General features: G+C 41.9%; 1 protein-coding gene, 1 non-coding gene and 1 pseudogene across 4 annotated transcripts; all 3 read left to right on the top strand.

The window, feature by feature from the left end:
* Gm26494 lies at window positions 1-143 on the top strand. The gene has a single exon (XR_003953174.1). It is a non-coding gene; the product is annotated as a small nucleolar RNA SNORA67 (small nucleolar RNA).
* Window positions 4,528-8,490, top strand: Rhox3d-ps (reproductive homeobox 3D, pseudogene; annotated as a pseudogene).
* Window positions 15,069-19,860, top strand: Rhox4d (reproductive homeobox 4D). Of its 3 annotated transcripts, none has more exons than XM_017318598.1 (4): window positions 15,069-15,289; window positions 15,480-15,885; window positions 18,307-18,349; window positions 19,624-19,860. In XM_017318598.1, exons 1-4 carry the CDS (start codon window positions 15,223-15,225, stop codon window positions 19,720-19,722), a joined length of 615 nt encoding a protein of 204 aa, XP_017174087.1. In that variant the 5' UTR covers window positions 15,069-15,222; the 3' UTR covers window positions 19,723-19,860. The 3 variants fall into 3 exon arrangements, with proteins under 3 accessions (XP_017174087.1, XP_006541594.1, NP_001034784.1); NM_001039695.1 differs by having other exon boundaries at window positions 15,219-15,289; window positions 18,304-18,349; window positions 19,624-19,859; XM_006541531.4 differs by lacking the exon at window positions 18,307-18,349 and having other exon boundaries at window positions 15,071-15,289; window positions 19,624-19,708.
* The last annotated feature ends 104 nt before the right edge of the window (window positions 19,861-19,964 follow it).

The raw sequence follows: 19,964 nt of genomic DNA on the forward strand, positions 1-19,964 counted from the left end.
GTCCAAGGTGATTCCCTCTCCAATTGTCTGAGTATGTGCCTTTTTCAGGAATGTAGCAAGTTGGAAGAAAACCAGGCATGTCTGAGGTCTCTGCTGATCAAGGAACACTTGTTTCCTTAGCCCTCCTCTGGCTGCCTACATGTATGCGGGGAAAAAAGAAAAAAAGAACAAAAATAAATGTTTTATATATTTTTATTACACATTTTCCTCATTTACATTTTCAATGGTATTCCAAAAGTCCCCCATACTCTCCCCCCTCCCCTATTCACCCACTCCCTCTTTTTGTCCCTGGTGTTCCCCTGTACTGGGGTATATAAATTTGCATGTCCAGTGGGCCTCTCTTTCCAGTGATGGCCAACTAGGCCATCTTCTGATACATATGCAGTTAAAATAAAGAGCTCCGGGGTACTGGCTAGTTCATAATGTTGTTCCACCTATAGGGTTGCAGTTCCCTTTAGCTCCTTGGGTACTTTCTCTAGCTCCTAAATTGCGGGCCATGTGATCCACCAAATAGCTAACTGTGAGCATCTACTTATCTGTTTGCTAGGCCCCGGCATAGTCTCAGAAGACACAGCTATATGGGATGGAGAGATGGCTCAGCTGTTAACAACAAAAATAAATTTAAAAAAAACTTACAATAATATGCAAAGTGCTAGAGGTTGTCCCTCAATGTTGACCTCTGCCCAGCCTTGTGAACAGATGGGTTCCTATCTTGAAAATACATGTGTAAACACATGCACAGACTACACATGCATAGGGTGAAATTGTTTTAATTAAAAGAGAGAAGTCAGTCATGTATTTGGATTGACACACAAAGCTTTTAATACTTCCACTATAAATGTTGTAAAAAATAATGGAATTTATAAAAAAGGAATTAGAGGAACTCATGAGAAAAGTGTTGACAAAGGTTATCAAACTGTTTTACAGATAACAATTAAAAATTCAGAAGAAATAAAAAATAAAAAAAATCTATAAATAAAAAATAACATGAGGACTCATTAGGTAGCTGTGAATATAAAATATCTTACCAGCAGTTCTAATGACCCGATTTCCATACCCAGGACCCACATAATGGAAGGAGAGAAAGTTGTCCTGTGATATCCACATAGGAAGCACTGGTCCCTTCCCCTCAGCAATAAATAAATGAAATAAAGTATATATCCTAACAGAATTATTTATAAAGTAAAGACAAATAACTTCATTGAATAAAAATCACTGCAGCAGCCAATAAGAGAACTGGTTAGACTTGAAGATTGGAGGGTTGAGAGTACTCAGTCTGAGGAATGGAAATAAGAGAAGAGGGTAGTCTAGAAGATGGGTCAGTTGAGAGTACTCAGTCTGAGGAATGGAAATAAGAGAAGAGGGTAGCCTAGAAGATGGGTCAGTTGAGAGTACTCAGTCAGAGGAATGGAAATAAGAGAGGAGGGTAGTCTTGAAGATGGGTCAGTTGAGAGTACTCAGTCTGAGGAATGGAAATAAGAGAAGAGGGTAGTCTAGAAGATGGGTCAGTTGAGAGTACTCAGTCTGAGGAATGGAAATAAGAGAAGAGGGTAGTCTAGAAGATGGGTCAGTTGAGAGTACTCAGTCTGAGAAATGGAAATAAGAGAAGAGGGTAGTCTAGAAGATGGGTCAGTTGAGAGTACTCAGTCTGAGGAATGGAAATAAGAGAAGAGGGTAGTCTTGAAGATGGGTCAGTTGAGAGTACTCAGTCTGAGAAATGGAAATAAGAGAAGAGGGTGGTCTTAAAGATGGGTCAGTTGAGAGTACTCAGTCTGAGGAATGAAGAAGAAGATTTTGAAAGTACTGGGAAGTGTGGGATTGGATGGGTAGGGAGAGTGGGCAAAAGTACCTTAGGAAAAGAAAAATGTAGGGGTTAACAGGATGCATCCATGGGTAAAGATGTTTGCATCCAAGCTTGGTGTCCTGAGTTTGGTGCCCAGGTTCCTCACAGTAAGACAGAACTGATTCCCACAGGTTGTCCTATGGTTTGTGGGTATGTGCCATGGCATACATCCCATAATACAAGGAAATAAAATATAAATTTAAAAAGAAAAATTGTGAGAACCCCTGAGTACAATGCCCAAGAATTAGAAGGTCTAGAGGAAGGGGGGAAATGAAGACTTGGAGAAATAATGGCAAAATGTGTAAATACTGCAAATCCTACACCATTAGCCAAGGAAAAAGCCTAACCTCATTAAAGCACCCTAAACTGAGATTGACACCAAGACTCTCCTGCTCCTGATAAAGAAAAGGATTGCTTGACAACAGCAGCAAAGAAGAAGCGCCTTATGCAAAGACACGTAAATATAAGGAAGAGCACTCTCGTGAACATGGGGGGCAGCAAGTACTGAGACCAGCATATTTAAGGCAGTGAAAGGAGCCTTGAAAGCCCCGTGGATGGATATTTCTAGATGTGACCAGAACAATTATTCAAAAAGGACAGAGGATGGTAGCAATTGCCATTATCCCAGAAACCAGGAGGAGGAAGCAGGAGGAACAGATTAACATTCTGGAGATGCTTACCGAACACTGTCTCAAAAATATTTTTTAAAGAAGGGACATAGAATAACAATATGAAGTGAGAGATGGGCAGTTGTAAAATGATATAGATTGCAATATATTATTTTAATAATGTATAATAAAAATAGAGCATCCAAAGGAAAGGAAAACACACCATAATAAAGCACAATAGATAAAGTGGATGTTCTAACCACAAGCAGCAATATACATATTGTTTACAAACATACAGGGAATATTCTCCACATAGATAATATAATAAGTGAAAACAACACTTGTCAGTAAATTATAAAAATTAAAGCAGGCTCCATGCACACTTCATAACTGTAGATTCCAGAATCATAAACGGGGAAATAAATGGTTGTCTTTATTTAGAAAGAGTGTCATTTTCTATTTTTAGATGCGGTCATATGTCCCTCTCTGAACACAAACTCACTCTGTACACTAGCATGGCCCTGGCATCTACCTCCTCACAGGATAGCATTACAATGCAGTTCAGAGATCATGTGACTTTAAGCATGCTGGGTAAGGACAATGCAAACTGAGCTACAGCCCTAGCCCTGAAATGTATGTCTTTACTGTTTTGACTACACTAGGTCTAGAAAAAACAATTCTCCTGTGCTTGACACAAGCAATGATGGGATTCAGAGCAAAGAGAGCAGAAAAACTAGGAAAGAGACACATGTAGGCTTCGTTGTGAGGTAGTTATCAGAGCTGTGAGCTAAGTCTTACTCAAGGAAAACTCCAGGGCTCCAGGATATTCCCACCCTACACTAGAAACAGTGTGGAAATATGATAGTGGTGCAGGGCCTTCTATTTTAAGAGTGAGCAGAACATGTTGGGAAAATGTGGCTGCATTGGGACGAGTCTGAGCACATACCAACACAGGGTCTGCTTGACAGACAGTCCTGGGATAGAGACCCAGGTATAAAAGCATGCTTTCTCAGAGTTCTGTGTGTGTGTGTGTGTGTGTGTGTGTGTGTGTGTGTGCGTGTGTGTGTGCCTTCGAGACAAATGTGACAAAGCTCAGCACAGGTATGACAAGTCTCATAGCTTTTACCAGTACTTACCAAAACTTGACAGTACTACTAACCTACCCGAATCCCTGCACCGCAAGCCCTGGTGAAGTTGAGCCCTCTGATCGTTCTTCTGAGCCAGCAGGACCAGCAAGTCTACCCAAGCTCCTGTAAAGGCAGAGCATGGAAGCACAACAAGCTCTGTGTTAGCTACCCTCCTCTTTACCTGGTGGCCTGCTTAGAGTTTCAGAGGGTGAATCCACAATCATGATGGCAGGAAGCATGGCAGCAGGTAGGCAGGCATGGCACTAGAGGAGTAGCTGGGAGCTTGTATCTTCTTCACCAACAGGCTCTCAAGAGAGGGGACATGTATTAATTTGGAATGGTGTGGGCCTTTGAAACCTGAAAGCCCACGCCTAACAATAAGCCTCTTCCCACAAAGCCAGACCTCCTCTAACAAGGCTATAGCCCCCAGTCCTTTCCAAGTACTTCTACCAACTGGAGACCTAGAATTCAAATATATGTGTCTATAGGCAGTCATTCTCATTCAAACCATCACAGGATCTAAGTTCACTTTCTGTGACAGCCCAAAGGAACAGGCCTCCTAGATAATCACATTGATGTAACTTCTTTTCTCTGCCACCTACCAGGGAATCAATGTGGAGCACTAGACCAAGAGGTAGTTCTACAAACATTTTCCTCAAGGGCTCCAGAGTTACTGGGAGATATTTTCTTGCTCCCCACAACTTGGCTTCTACACAGTTGACCACCATCCCCTCGGTAGGAATAAAATTCAATAAGGTCAGAGAAGTCAGCTGAGATGCAGTTTCAAAGGTTATTTCTGCATCTCTACTTCCCCGAGGTTTGTGTCCTCCCTGAAAACATACCCTGCTCATCCCAGCAACAAACTCCTCTCACCAGGGCACCTCAGGGTGAGCACCTAATGGTCCTCATTATAGCACCTCTGGGCACCTACCTCACCATAGCAACAGGTGATGAGCATGAAGCCAGAACGTTCCATCTCTAACTGGATACATAGTAATGTGGAACGGGCTGGAAGAAATCTCTTCCAGGTCAACGGTCACCGCTCTGCTCTATTACCGGAACTACCTCAGGATTACCACAGAGCTTCAAGGTCAGTCAACGGATGTGAGACTAAAATGGACAGCACCCAAGGTATGGACTGTTACAACATCAAGTACTTGTTCATTCGGGTAGTATATGAGGGTGAGGGTACAGGAGATGGTCAGTACGTAGCTGGAATGGTCAGTAGGTAGGTGGAATGGTGATATAACTATATCCCTGAGAGACATGGAGGTGGCTCGGGAGGCATGATGGGAATGGCGCCATGGGCAGCTGTCATCTCTGCGACTTGCTGCCTACTTTTGGCGGCAAGGTTGACTTTTCTCTATTTTCCCACCTCCAGGTACCAAGGTTTTGCCGGCTGAAGAGGGAAAAAATGAAGAAGATGGAGGACAGGTGGAGTCGGCATTGGGAGCCACAGCCGCAAGGGGTAGAGGAAAAGAAGCATTAAATGGAGAGAGTCCCGCCGCTGCTGGCACTGCAGGCCTTGTAGAGGAAGACAGGAACAAGGAAGATGGTGGCACCAAGGGAGGTGAGAAGAATGAGCAGGAAGTGAGGGAGCAGATTCCTGAGCATGTTGAAGGAGAGAGTGACCAGGCTGAAGCGCCAAGGCAGGTGCCACGACGTCGATTGCACCATAGATTCACCCAGTGGCAGCTGGACGAACTGGAGAGAATTTTCCGGATGAATTAATTTCTCAGTCTAGAAGCAAGGTGAGGAGATTGCCTGGCCTTTTCTCCTACTTGATGGGAGCAAGTGCTGGTCCGAAGTGACCATTAACCTCCTCCCTGCTCCCCCACAGAGCCTCGTTTTTGAATTTATATTTTAAATACAGACCTTCATTTATTTGGTGGGGGTGGGCATGTGGCGGGTCGGTGGATTTGCATGTGTGTGAGTATATGCACCACCTGGCACATGAGGAGGCAAGAGGACACTTACAGCGTTTAGTTTTATAATCCATCATGTGGGTACAAGACATCAAACTGAGAACATCAGGGCTATCCGGAAAGCACAGGGACCCACTTAGCCATCTTGTCAGTCCCCACAAACTCTTGCCTCTTGAAATCCTAATCACCTGGGAAATTCAGACTGCCAGATCCAGTGTCCTCCACTATGGTTCCGAGGTAGGGGTAAGAGTCATACAAAATGACCTTGAAGGTATTTTCATACAGTATTCACATGAGTCCAAGTACAAAACTTCCGTCCATGTCTCCTACAGTAGTTATGTTCTTTTAAAAGAGATATGCAAGGCTGAGCTATGGTTGCCATACTACAGAGGGGTATCCTGCTGTTCTTAAAGTTTTTGATATATCTGTACATCATGTATTTTTCCTTTAAGTGTTTTATAATTAGAAACTCACTGACAAATTTCTCTCCTTACCGACCACCTCCAAGATCTCTCTAGGAATCCCTTCCTGGTCTGGCACTCACATTATAGCAGCAGACTGATCTCAAACTCACAGAGATCCTCCCACCTTTGCCTCTCAAGTGCTGGGACAACATGCTCCACCAAGCCTGGCTCCCAACATTCTCCTAGTTTTTTTGGCTTTGCTTCCCCCCCCCAAACTGCCCACAGAAAATGGTCCACAAAACCAGGACTTAATATTGAGCATGTGTAAGAGCTTTTGTGCTGAGATCTAAGGCATGTTCAGCTTAGCTGGGTTTCCCTTTCTGTTTATTCTTGTCTGCTCACTCTGTAGTCCAGGCTCACCTGGAACTCACAGGGACCCATTGTCTGAATTTCCATCCTCTGTCATTCTGGGAATCCAAGAAGCATTTGCCAGTACTATGGAGGGTTGTTTTTCTTGTTCTTTGATTCTTTTGTGGATTTGTTTGATTGTTTCTTTTCTGTCTGAAGTGCTTTTGATATTTTCTTGCCCAAGGCTTGTGAGATTATGGTTCAGTGGGTAAAAGTACTTGCCACCAACCTGGAGAACCAGAGTTTTGTCCCCAGTATCCACATCCATATGATAGAAAAAGGAAACTAACTTCCAGTAGGTGCCCTCTAACATCTACATGTTCACTAGGGCATAGGAGTGTGTGTGTATGTGTGTATACACACCCCCAAAGAGTAATTCAAAGAAATGTAACATTTCATTTCCCCCAACACTCTGTACATTAGAAGTCCTCTTATACTAATGGCACATTAGAAATTTTCCTGTCCTCCCTATTAATCCATCTTCTCTTGAGTTTAACCTTCTGTCCTGACAAAGGGCCTCTCACAGCATTCCTGTGTGCATTTGCTTTGCAACTATTGCTCTGTTTGCTTTTCTCTTGTTTTTAGAGGCAGGGTCTCATACACCACCACAGAGAATATTGACAGCATTTCCTTAAGGTTTTTGACGCCTGTGTTGTGGCTTTTAATAATGCTTTCTAGGGGCATGCATGGATGCTCATGTGTATGAACGGTCCATTAATAATAAATAAAATTACATATAGAATTTGTTTAAATCTTCAAATCCTTCCAGATAAATGTCAAAGAAGTTGGGGAATGAGACCAACATTTTAAAGCAAATATATAAGATGATTCACATTTTTTTCTTTCATGTATATCGGTAAATACTGAACATCTATCCTTTTACCCTCAGTAAACAACTGGCCCGATGGATGGGTGTGAATGAAGCCATAGTGAAGGTCAGTAAACCAAAGAAAGACCTTTGGCAGGACAGCCAGTTTACAACTTGCCTTATGTCTTGGTCGCATTCATCTTATCCATGAAATTGTTAACATAAAACTGTTTCAGAGTATTTTCCAAGATTGTTTTATTTTTACTATGTGTATGTCTCTGTGTATAAAATATGTGGCCAAGTGCCAAAAAAATCCAGAGGAGATCATTTATTCCCTGACGCTGGATTTACAAAATCCAGAGGAGGACACTTATTCCCTGACCCTGGATTTACAAAATCCAGAGGAGGACACTTATTCCCTGAAGCTGGATTTAGAGGTCATCTTGATGCACCAGGCTCAGACACTGGGAAGCAAACTCTGGCCCATGTGCAGGAGCAGCAAGGACTCTTAGCCACTGAGCTGTCTCTGCTGTCTGCACCAAGTTACTTTTCAGCTCTAAGGTCTTTGTGAGTAGACATGGAATAAGGAAGCCTCACCATGCACAAAGGGCATATTTCAAAATGGAACGTGACTTCCTAAACAAATAAAGAAGAGCACTGAACGACTTTCATTTCTTAGACACATACCTATTACACATACATGTACTCTGTAGGTAAATTATAAATACAGATGTCTTAACTTATAACACAGGTATTTAGTAGAGATGATTACATTAATTATGTATACATATACAGACATACATACATAACTATGTGCAATTCCTTGTAATGCTGGTGTTTTAAGGTAGAGTTACTCTGTGACATCATACTGAAGTTAGGAGCTGCACAATCATAATCTATCTCAAATGCTCAAAACCAAACGTAAATTTTATCCTTGCAGAAGGAATATTAGTTAGGCCATAGCTGAAAGGCTGAACCCAGCACTCATAAAGCTGGTGAATAGGCTGGTGCATCTGCCTGAAAATGCTGCCCACTTGCTAAAATGTGAATTCAGTAGAGAGGGAAACAAGGTGAGCAACCTTTGAATACTTTTCTGGGACTATTTTGCAGTGCTGCTGTGGAAAGCAGGGTCTACAACATTCTAGGCAAGCGCTGAACAGCTTGCTAACCCTTTAGTCCCTCAGAAAATTAGAAAGAAGGGTTAGACACCAGGTTAAAGTAACACTGATATATGAACTTACATGGTATGCTTTTTTTTCAATTATGGTCCTAAAAGTTTGCTTCTCTGAACCAATTCCTTCTTCTCACTCATTGTAGAGATGGTTTCAGAAGAGGAGAGAACAATACAGGTGGTATAAGAGGCTATAAGGTCTCAGAAGTTCTCCTCCTGCTTCTCAGAACATCTTTCCTGAAGACTGTGGAGGAACCCTGCAGTGCCACTATCGCCAAGGCAACATAGAGAGAGGAATTGTTTTCTTCTCCTAACGATATGTTATTAAACTCTTATATCTGAAGCGATTATATTTCAATAACAATATGAATTTTCAATATAATTGTCCCATGTGCCTTTTGATTTAGTATAATATATATTTATAAGCTCTGTTTTTTCCATATTGTAACTTTTAAAATAGTTCCTGGTAAACACTTACAACTTAAAATTCAAGAACACAACTTTGTTCATGTTCTGGTCACGGTAATTCTGAAACACTCTACCTACATTGATGTGCCAGCAGTATACCAGCTGAAGAATGCTGGCCCTCACTATCAGGATCATGGCCCCCAGTTCAGAGATCAACATGTTCGAACTCAAATAATTTTTCCAGAAGAAGTATGGAATCTCTCATTCAGGAGCCTTTCACGATGAAAAAAAAACAAAAACAAAACAAAACTATGAAAAAATCCTGGTGGCTGTGTGGTACAAATTAGACGTCTCTGCTTCTCTGCAAGATTATGAGGAGAACATCTCCTAGCTGCTCTTTTCCTTCTATCACCATAGGCTTAGTAGTAAAGTTGCTTTAGCACAGAAGTCCAATTATCTCCTTGAAATAGTATAGCGTATCAATACATTTTACATCATACCTCAGTACAATAGAGAAATTCTTGTTGTGTTAATTATGTTTATTCTAAATTATAAATCTCTATAAGCAAGTCACTTTGGTGATAATATTCCTGAGAGACTACTTTACATGGACTAAAATAAATCCGTTTCATAAAACAACAATCCAAGAACACCGAGTGTACATCACTGTATTCACCCTATGGCACTGTGTGCCTGAGATCTTCCAGAGTCATGGAAGATTCAGAGATGCAAATTTACCAGAGACCATAGTTGCCAATGTGTTCATTACAGATGCAGAAGCTGACACTCTCCCCATCTTCTGTGGGGCTGGAATTCATGATTAGATGCCCTGTCAAACTCAGACCCCAGCTGCTTGCACCTTCTGCCATGCTGTACCCCTCACTCCTCATCCTGGAAATACGGGCTGGTCATTCACAGAGATGCAAGAGAGGCATCTTTCACTTAAGGGAGCCGAGAGAGGCATGGGATGATGTTTTCTCTCAGGACCTAGAGTACATAGATAAAATATAAGAAGCCAGCAGAAACCTCAATTTCAAAATTGATTTTTGTGATAAGTACAAAGGATGTATTTTCATAGATCGTTTCTGGAGTTCTTACTAGAAAACAAGAACCAGAAACAACAAATTGAGCTGGAAAAGAAACTCTGCAGGGTGCATCAAAGCCAAAAGAGAATAAAAGGAATTCTCATATAAAGAGGAAAAAGTCCATTAGAACAACACCAGAGTCCTCAGTGGAAACTCGGAAATCCTGAGGACCCTGGCGCAATGTTCTAAAGGATGGCAACTGCCAGTCTAGACTACTATACCCAGCAAAACTATACACCAAAATTGTAAAAGAAAGAAAAAAGGTCTTGTTACATGCATGGTAGAATTCATGTCCACCAAACCAGCTCTACAGAGAATATTGGAGGCAAAATGTCAGAATGAGGAGAAAAAATGAGCATATCAATTGACTCTATATGAACAGGTGAAGCTATGGTTACTGAAACACAACATGGGACCACACACACACAAAACAAAGAAGAACAATAAAACTGCTGCAAACAACACACACATTTCAATAACACCTTTAACGATTCATAGCCTTAACTACTCCACAAAAAGACACAATTTGGATGAACAAATTAAGAAAGAAACTCTAACTTTTGCTGTCTAAAAGAAACTCTTCTTATCTTGAAGGACAGTGAAAGGTTGTGTGGAAAAATATTCCAAGCAAATGGGACCAGGAAACAAGAACATGGTCCTATCCTAATATCTGAGCAAAAATCCCCTTGCCTTCCAACTAAAATTGATCATAAACAATAAGGGAGAACACTTTATTCTAAGCGAAAGACACTAAACACATACACTCACACACACATGGATAAATACAAACATGTAAACACTCATATACACACACTCACACTCCACCTTACACACTCAGTTAAAGTCACACATGCACTCACACTAACACCCAAAACACAATAACACAACACACACTCACTCCCACAACTCTCTTTCATGCACACTCATATACATGCACACACTCACACATTCACACATACTCACACACTTAACCATTATACCACACTTAGTAGAGATACACACTCATACAGAAATACAGTAATTCAGTCACAAAAGAACACACATGGCATGCACTCACTAATAAGTGGATATTAGCCCAAATGTTCAGAATATCCAAGATTCAATTCACAGACCATATGAAGCCCAAAAAGAAGTAAGACCAAACTGTGGGTGCTTTACTACTTCTTAGAAGGCTGAACAAAATATTCACAGGAGCAAATATGGAGAGAAAGTATGGAGCAGAGAGTGAAAAAAGGCCACCCAGAGACTGTACCACCTAGGGATCCATCCCATATATAGCTACCAAATCCAGACGCTACTGTAGATGCTGGGAAGTGCTTGCTGATGGAAGCCTGATATGGCTGCCTCCCGAGACACTCTGCCAAAGCCTGACAAATACAGAGGTGGGTGCTCACAACCAACCATTGGACTGAGCACAGGGTTCTCCGATGGAGGAGTTGGAGAAGGGACTGAAGGAGCTGAGGGGCTTTGCAGCCCCATGAAGGGAGCAACAGTGTTAACTGGCCAGATCCCCTGGATTTCCAAGGGACTGGACCACCGATGAAAGAATACACATGGAGGCGCCCATGGTACTGGCCACATATGTGGCAGAGGATGGCCTGATGAGACATCAGTGGGAGGAGAGGCCCTTGGGACTTAGGGTGTAAAAAAAGAATTACAGAGTGTGATGAATTGTGCCAGAAGAAGATAAATATGTGGACAACATTATATAGTTAAATTAGTATTACCTATAGTATATATTACATTTTATAGTAATATTTTATATTAATATAATGTATTTACATTAATGTTTTATAGCAAAATATTATATTATATATTTATATTCATATCATAAATTGTTATACATTATTAACATAATGTATAACAATTATTTTTATCAATATTTAGAGTCTATATGAAAAGTAGTACAAGACAATACTTTTGCTAGTGTAAGTTACAGGAGAGAACTTTTTTCTCTTTTCTCTTTTCCCCTCTTTTTATTAAAAATAGGGCTTCGGTCATACAATGTATCCTGATTACAGTTGCCTTACCCTTCCCTCCACTCCTTCCAGTAACTCCCTCTTCCCCTTTCATCCTGGTCTAATCCTATTTTCTTTCTGAGGAAGGAATAGGCTTCTGATAGATAACAACAAAACATAACAAATGTATACATATATTGTAATAGAACAAACACCATCATATGAAAAGTAAACAATCAAACCAACAGGAGGAGAACAGAAAAATCAGAGAACACACACCTAGCACATGGTAGCTCACAATCATCTGTGACTCCAGTCCCAGGGAATCCTCAGCCCTCCTCTGGACTGCTCAGGAACTGCACAGATGTAGTGCAGAGCCATTCATGCAGAAGAAAGCTGTGTGTGTGCATGTGTGGGGGTGTATGTGTTCTGTAATATATATAAAATGAAAGTATCTTAAAAGAAAAATCTGCCAGAAAATGAAATATTAAAAATGCAGAAACAGACAAGTAAATTTCAAAGAAATGTACCATGACCTTAATACCAGGCAAGACTAAATTCTGGGTAAAGACTTCAGTGAATTAAAAATTGCTTCAAAATCATGTAGACTGAGATCAAAATGGAGAGGTAGTATTTCACTTCCTACATCATCAGTTTCTCTTTATGGTGATTGCCCAAGGGATATGTATGCATGTGTTGGTGTGGTGTGTCCATGTATGCTTGTGCACTCGAAGTCAGATGACTATGTCAGGTGTCTTTGTCAACTGCAATCTGGTTTTGTTTGTTTTTCTTTTTTGTTTATTTTTTTCATTAATTTATATTATTCACTTTATATCATGATAACTGCCCCATTTCCTCCAGGTACCTTCCAAGCAGGACATCTGCTACATATATATGGGGGTTTAAGTCCCGCCGGTGTATACACTTTGGTTGGTGGTTCATTTTCTGAGAGCTCCCAAGAGTGACTTGATCCTGTTGGTCCAACTATGGAGTTCGTAGCCACTCCAGGTCCCTCACTCCTTCTACAAACTCTTCAATAAGACATCCAACAAATTCGATCACTGAACATCTCAGGACATCCCATGACTCCCGGGAACTTTGAATCTTCACCTGACACCCAGCTCCATCAGCCCTGGGTTTGGAGATGTCTCCCGCAACTGCATTGCCTGAACTTTTTACATGATGTTGAGAATTAAAGGGGAAAATGCTTGCAAGCCAAATACAGGCATATATTTAAAAAATCAATAAAGTGGCAGGATACAAAACCAAGTTACAAAATCCAGTTGCCCTTGTATACACTAACAATTAGACATAGTGACAAGAGAGATCATGGATTCATTCCTACATATACACGTGTCAAAAAAAAATGTCATGCTGCAGAGATGGCTCAGTGGTTATGAGCACAGATTGCTCTTGCAGAGGTATTGATTCCCAGCAACCACATGGTGGCTCACAACCATCTGTAATGGGGTCCAATGCCCTTGTGTGTGTGTGTGTGTGGGGGGGTGTCTGAAGACAACCACAGTGTACCCAAACAAAGAAAAATCTGACAGACCACTAAAATCAAGATATCAAATGACCCAATTAAAAAAAAAAAAAGAAAGAGGGTCTATGGATCTGAACACAGAGGTCTTAGGATAGAAAATAAAAAACGATTAAAGTAAAAAACCAAATCTCTAATGTGTTCAACACCCTTAGCAATTAGAAAAGTTCAAATGAAAACTACTTTTAAATTCATCTTCCCCCAATCCACAGTGGTTAAACTCAGGAAACCTGTGAAGCACAAATGCTGCCAATTATGTGGGAAAAGGGAACCTTTGTTCACTGGAGGTGTGGCCACAAGCTGATGTCATCACTCTGAAAATCAGTGTGGAGAACCTTCAAGATACTGAAATTATATACAGAGTGGTTCCAGGACTTCCAGGGGCTACAGAGAGAAACCTAGTCTTGAAATTAAAACCAAAAACAAAGAAACAAACAAACAAAATGCAAAAGGAAAAAAAAAAAGAACAGAGAAGAAAAGAGAAGAAAAAAAGAAATGACTGTTACGGATTTGCCAAGGAGAACATTATGTTTGTTAGGCAAGGATTCTATGTAGCAAGCTGTATTTTTCAACACAAAAATTGATATCTCTATAATCTTGACCAGAATTATACATAAAAAAAATATCCAGGTTCTGTGCACCCTGAAACCACAGTAGTTTCAGGCTACACAACAAAGAACAAACAGGGCCAGAAACATGTATGTGTAAGTTTGGTTTTAAGAAAGGTCCAGAATATTGAGGTATGTCTTTTGGGTGGAGAAGAACCCCTCCTCTGGCATCAAGACCCCAGAATATTCCCACCCTAGAAAAACAACCACCTGGAGATGGCCTAGTTCCTAGGGGCTATTCCTAGTCTCTGAGTGGCCAGAGCCTGTTGTAAAATGTTTGCTCCTAAAGACCAGTTTGACCACATGCCTGCAGAGGGGCTGCTTATCTGACAGTATCTGGATAGAGACTGGCGCCTGCTCTCGACCCTTTGACCTTCCAGCGAACACATTAGGAAGGCCCATTCAAGAGAAATGCAGGGAACCTTAGCAAGGTATGGCGATTTACTCAGTCCTTCACAGTTTTAACCAGTCTGTCCAGGACTAATAACCCCCCATCCTCACCCAAGCTCCTGAAAAGGCACACCATGGACACATGGCAGACTCTAACTGAGCTTTCTGTGAACACTCAAAGGAAGAGACCTGGTGGATCACCTTCTCCGTTTAATTTCTCTTCTCTATCAAGTAACAGGCCGCTAGTATAAACTACTAGGCCTAGAGGAAAGACACTCTGTGTTTTGAGAGGAGGTGGTCTCACTGTGGTTCTGGTTTTCTGAAAATCACCATGTAAACAAGCCTGGCCTGAAACTCAGAATCCACTTCATTCTTTCCCCTGAACGCTGGGATGAATGTCGTGAAAAGACACCCCCCAACTAAACAAGAGATATTCTAAAAACACTTGTGTATTGTCTCCAGAGCTTTTCTTCTTCAGTACGAGTCGTTTGGCACAGTTGAACATAGACAGTAATTTATCCAACTGCGAGGTGGGTCACCACATGTGCATCCATACCAGCTTGAGTACCATGCGGTCCCTGCAATGATATCCTGCTCCTTGCAGCACAAACCTGTTCTGTTTTGCACCTGAGGCTCAACCCATAGCTGCAGGAGATCAAATGGAGGTCAGGATAGCTCACCTATGATTGGACACTTGGTAACCTGCACTACCGCCCCCAAGGGCTATGAGAGAATCTCTTCCTGGTTGCAAAGCTAGGTTTTCGGCTTTCAGCTTTCGGCTTTCGGCTTTCGGCTTTCGGCTTTCGGCTTTCGGCTTTCGGCTTTCGGCTTTCGGCTGTCGGCTGTCGGCTGTCGGCTTTCGGCTTTCGGTTTTCACAACCTCAGGAACTCCGACTCAGAATCTGCTGGGGAAAGCTGCAGGGAAGCACTCAGGACATGGAGCATCAAAACACCAACTACCTACTTCATGAGGGACTTGGCAAGGACAAGGAAAATTTGAATGGTGAGTGCCTTCTGGGAATGGTGGATTGTCCACATCCATGAGAGGAGGAATGTGTCCCACAGAGGTGACTTGAGAGTTGCAGTGCTCTGGAGCCTTTCCTGAGACTTAACAACACCTCAGCACCAGCCTAGGCCCTGATGCCTGTTTGTTTGTTTGTTTGTCTTGTTTTGTTTTGTTTCCCCACATACAGGTGGGAAGACACAGACAGTCTTACCACTGGATGGAGAGGGAAGAAATGAGGGAGAGAGTGTACTGGGCCAGTCCGGAGCCGCAGCAGTGGAATGGGACAAAGCAGAAGAATTAAGTGGAGAAGGTGGGCCTGCTGCTGGTGATGCAGACCTCATGGATAACAGCAACCAAGAGGACCAGGACACCAGTGGCAGTGCCCAGGAGGAGGAGAAGCTGCCAGAGGAGCCAGTTCTCAGGGATGCTGTGGTCATAGACAAAGTGCAGCCTATTCCAGTGCTGGTATCTGGTGTGCGGCCTAAGTCAGTGTGGGTACAGCAGCGTAGCTTACACTACAATTTCCAATGGTGGCAGCTGCAGGAGCTGGAGCGCATTTTCCAGCAGAATCACTTCATCCGTGCAGAGGAAAGGTAAGCAGATTCTTGTTTCCTGGGAGCACAGAGCAGTCCATAGTGGCTGTCGGGTCCTTCAACTGCTACCCCCTTAAAACTGCACATTCTCTCTGTATTTGTTGATTTGTCTATGACAGTGCACGTGTGTTCATGTGGGTGTAGAGTACAGCTTGTGTTAGGCTGTTCTCTCCTTGCACCTAGTGAGTCTCTGTGTCAAATGTAGGCCGTCAGTCACTTCCTTCACCTTCACCTTTGTCTCTATCTTTACCTTCTTCACCTTAATCTTCTGGGCTATTTCCTCAGCTGGCCTGTTACCCTAAATTAAAGCCACTTCCAAAATCAAGGCTGCCAGAATCCTGCATCCTGTAGTAGTGTGGTAGGGTAGTGTGCTGGGGTAGGTGGGAGACTTGTGCAAATGTTTGTTCTGGATACTTTGATATCCACATAAGACAAGCTAGAGTTCTCAGAGAGGAGGGATTCTCAGTTGAGAACAAGTTTCCATAAGAGCAGGCTCTGTGATGAGCGTCACAGTATAAGTGATGAGGCCTCAACAGTTAGGAGCAATAGCTGCTCTTCCAGAGGAGTCAGACTTAAACCCCAGCACCCAGGTGGCAGGTCGCAATGGTCTGTAACTGCAGTTCCAGAGGATCTGGCACCCTCACATACGCATGCCTGCAGGCCAAACATCAATGCCAATAAAATAAGGAACATATATGTTTTTTAAGACCAGGTGATAGAAGTCTTTAGGGTACTTTCATGATTGTTGGTTAAAGTGAGAGGGCCCAGCCTATTGTGGGTGAGGCCACCCCTGGGCTGATGGTCCTGGATTCTATAAGAAAGGAGACTGAGCAAGTCATGGGGAGCAAGCAGCATTCCTCCATGGCCTCTGCATCAGCTCCTGCCTCCAGGCTCCTATCCTACTTCTGTTCCTATTCTTAGTGTTAGCGAAATACGGAACTGAGCAAAATAAACTCTGTCCTCTCCAACTTCCTTTAGGTCAGGTAGTTTCATCGCATCAATTGTAAATCTGTCTAAGACAAAGAGGATGAAGGTATTTTCAGATAGTATTTAAATGTATCAGAGGAAAACTTCAGGCTATGTATTCTCTATAAGCAGGGCCCTACTGAAAGTGTGAAAGGTGGATTGTTTGGAATTATAGCAACTTCGTAAATCTGTATATCGTGTGTTTGACTTTTAAGTTCCTTTGTTTGTTTGTTTGTTTGTTTTACTTATGAGTGCATTATCTCTTCAGGGTCTCCCTAAATATACTTGTGTGTGTATATATATATATATGTGTGTGTGTGTGTGTGTGTGTGTGTGTGTGTGTGTGTGTGTGTGTGTATCTCGCTGGCTGGCATGGAACCTATCTAGCTCAAGTGGTGGTGCAAGCCTTTTATACCAGCACTCGGGAGGCAGAAGCAGGGGAATTTCTGAGTTCAAGGCCAGCCTGGTCTACAAAGTGAGTTCCAGGACAGCCAGGTCTGCACAGAGAAACTCTGTCTCAAAAAAAAAAAAAAAAAAAACAAAATAAGAAAAAAGAAAAGAAAAGAAAAGAAAAGAAAGGAAAGAAAAGGAATTCATAAAATTTTCTGCCTGCGTTTGACTTCCAAGTGCTTTCATTAAACATAAAAACCACAGAACCTGGTGACACCTTTCCCTTAGTTAATGGGGTTTTTGTTTTTTCCATACATTTTGTTTCCCTTTCCTTAAAAAAATGGTCTGTAACCAAGATTCAATACTCGGCAGGATGGCATCTTTCAGTAACCCTGGTGCTATGAATGCCAAGCCTGCACAGGGGTGGCTTTCCTTCTCAGTTTGGGCTACTGTCTTAGTTCCTTTCCTCTTGCTGTTATAAGACGCCATGACCAAGGCACCTTATTAAAACTGAGTTTTGGGAGAGTTCCTGAATATCACGGCGGGGAGCATGGCAGCAGGCAGGCAGGTACAGGCACTAGCTAAGATCTTGAGATACAACCACAGGCAATGATAGAATCTCATGAGTTTTGAAAGTTCAAAGCCTACCTCTCCTCCAACAAGATCTCAAGTTCCATTTCCTTCGAAACAGTTCTACCAACTGGGGATTTTATTCAATACAATAAGCGTTCAAACATGTGAGTCTGTGGGAGAGTGATATTCTCACAGTGTCAAAGTGAAACATTATCTGAAAACATTATTTTACAAAAGCACAATGCACAATCCTGGCTGTCCTGGAACTCACTCTGTAGAACAGGCTGACCTGGAAGTCACAGAGATCCACGTGCCTCTGCTTCCTAACAGCTGGGACCAAAATCCCAGTGGAATTTAATTAAGTTTCAAAAATCTTCAAGGTGAATGTGACAGATAGTGAAGGGTGGATAAATATTTAGAGAAGTATGAATAAAACATTTCATTTCCTTCAAAATGCCCAATACTGAATATCTGCCATTTTTCCCCCAGAAGACATCTGGCAAGATGGATAGGTGTGAGTGAAGCCAGAGTTATGGTAAGGAGAAGAAGACAATTTGACAGGAGAGCCATTCTAGAACTTGATTCTTATCTTGGATACTTTTATCCTATACACAAAGTGGTGGTGGTAGTGGTGGTGTTTGAAGTGTTACGTTTCAAAATGACATTTTAAAAATCTTTTTTATAATTTTCATTCACGTGTATAGATTTGCCTGTGTGTGCATGTAGCATGTGTGCAGGTGTTCTCAGAGAGAGAAGAGGATATCAGTTTTCCTGGATTTAGGAGTGGTTATGCATGGGCTAGGAACCAAACTTGGTTCTTCCCCTACAAGAGCATCAAGTGCTCTTAACTCTTCTCTACAGCCTCCTTATAATGACTTTTGAGCCTTATGTTCTTTCTGAGTATAAAATTGAATAAGAGACCCCAACCAACTTGAAATGGTTCATTTTAACACAGAGCATACCTTCTCAAAGGAACACAGAACACACACACACAGATCAGATATAGATGTATCTTGCATATAAACTACAAATATATGTTGTACCACATACTCTCTATGCATTAATACTTGTATTAATAAAATTGATATTCAAACTCACATATATACATATATATGAAATTCTTTGGAACATTGATATCTTCAGGATATCAATGATGAGATATCCCACTGGGGTTATGAAATATAAATTATTTAAACAAGAATCATATTACTGGAGATAACCCTGATTCTAAAGAATTGAAATAGTGAAAACTAAGCATAAATTCTAACCTTATAGGAGCAATTTGAGTTCACCGCAAAAGGTTAGTTCTCAGGCAGAGCCAGGCACTCAGAAAGCTGATGTAAACTTGGTTAAACAGAGACTGTGGACATGGGGGAAGCATAGAGTCCAGTCCTCCTGGTGTTTGGAGGTGCCTAGTGAAGCCAAACAGATACAGACACCCGTCATGATAACTCTCAGGACCATGCTGCTGCATCTGCCCGAAAGTGCTGATAAGTATCTGCAGAGGCTTCTACAGTAGAGACAGAAACCTGGTGTGCAATGTTTGGTCCACTGTCCGGGAACTATTTTGCACTGCAAGGGCCACACAAGTGGGTCTCCCACATTCTAGGCAAACTCTGCACTGTGTACCAGGTCTTCATGTACTCATAGAATTACAGCAGTGAGATACCAGGGTCTTCTGAGCACGATATTATTAATATAAATTCTATTGATGTAAAGTATAGAGGGCAACTACTATTAAATGATGTGGTTTCTGATTTATAATCGTGAAAATAATACAGAACAAATCCCTGTTCCCTCTCATGGTAGAGATGGTTTAAGAAGAGGAGAGAGCACTTCAGAAGAGGACAAAGTCAGTTAGGAATGAATGATGATGCCCCTGTGGGGTCCCACTCTACCTTTCTCTGAAGATGGCACAGGAGGCCTGGTGTACCACCCTTGACCAGGAGCCACATGCAGACACCTGCGGCCTTCCACCAGCATGTTATTGCATCTCTATTCCCTAAGCATTTGTATGTGAAATAAATAGATTCTCAGTTTCTTTGACTCATGTGTCTTTTTGATTAGTATGGTAGGTGTGGCCCTAATCAAGGAAATGCCATTTAAAGAGGGCAACAAGGTCTCCTTCTGTGAGTTGATGTTACTGCGGG

The sequence above is a fragment of the Mus musculus genome, chromosome X (genome assembly GCF_000001635.26).
Source record: "Mus musculus strain C57BL/6J chromosome X, GRCm38.p6 C57BL/6J".
Taxonomy (NCBI): Eukaryota; Metazoa; Chordata; class Mammalia; order Rodentia; family Muridae; genus Mus; species Mus musculus.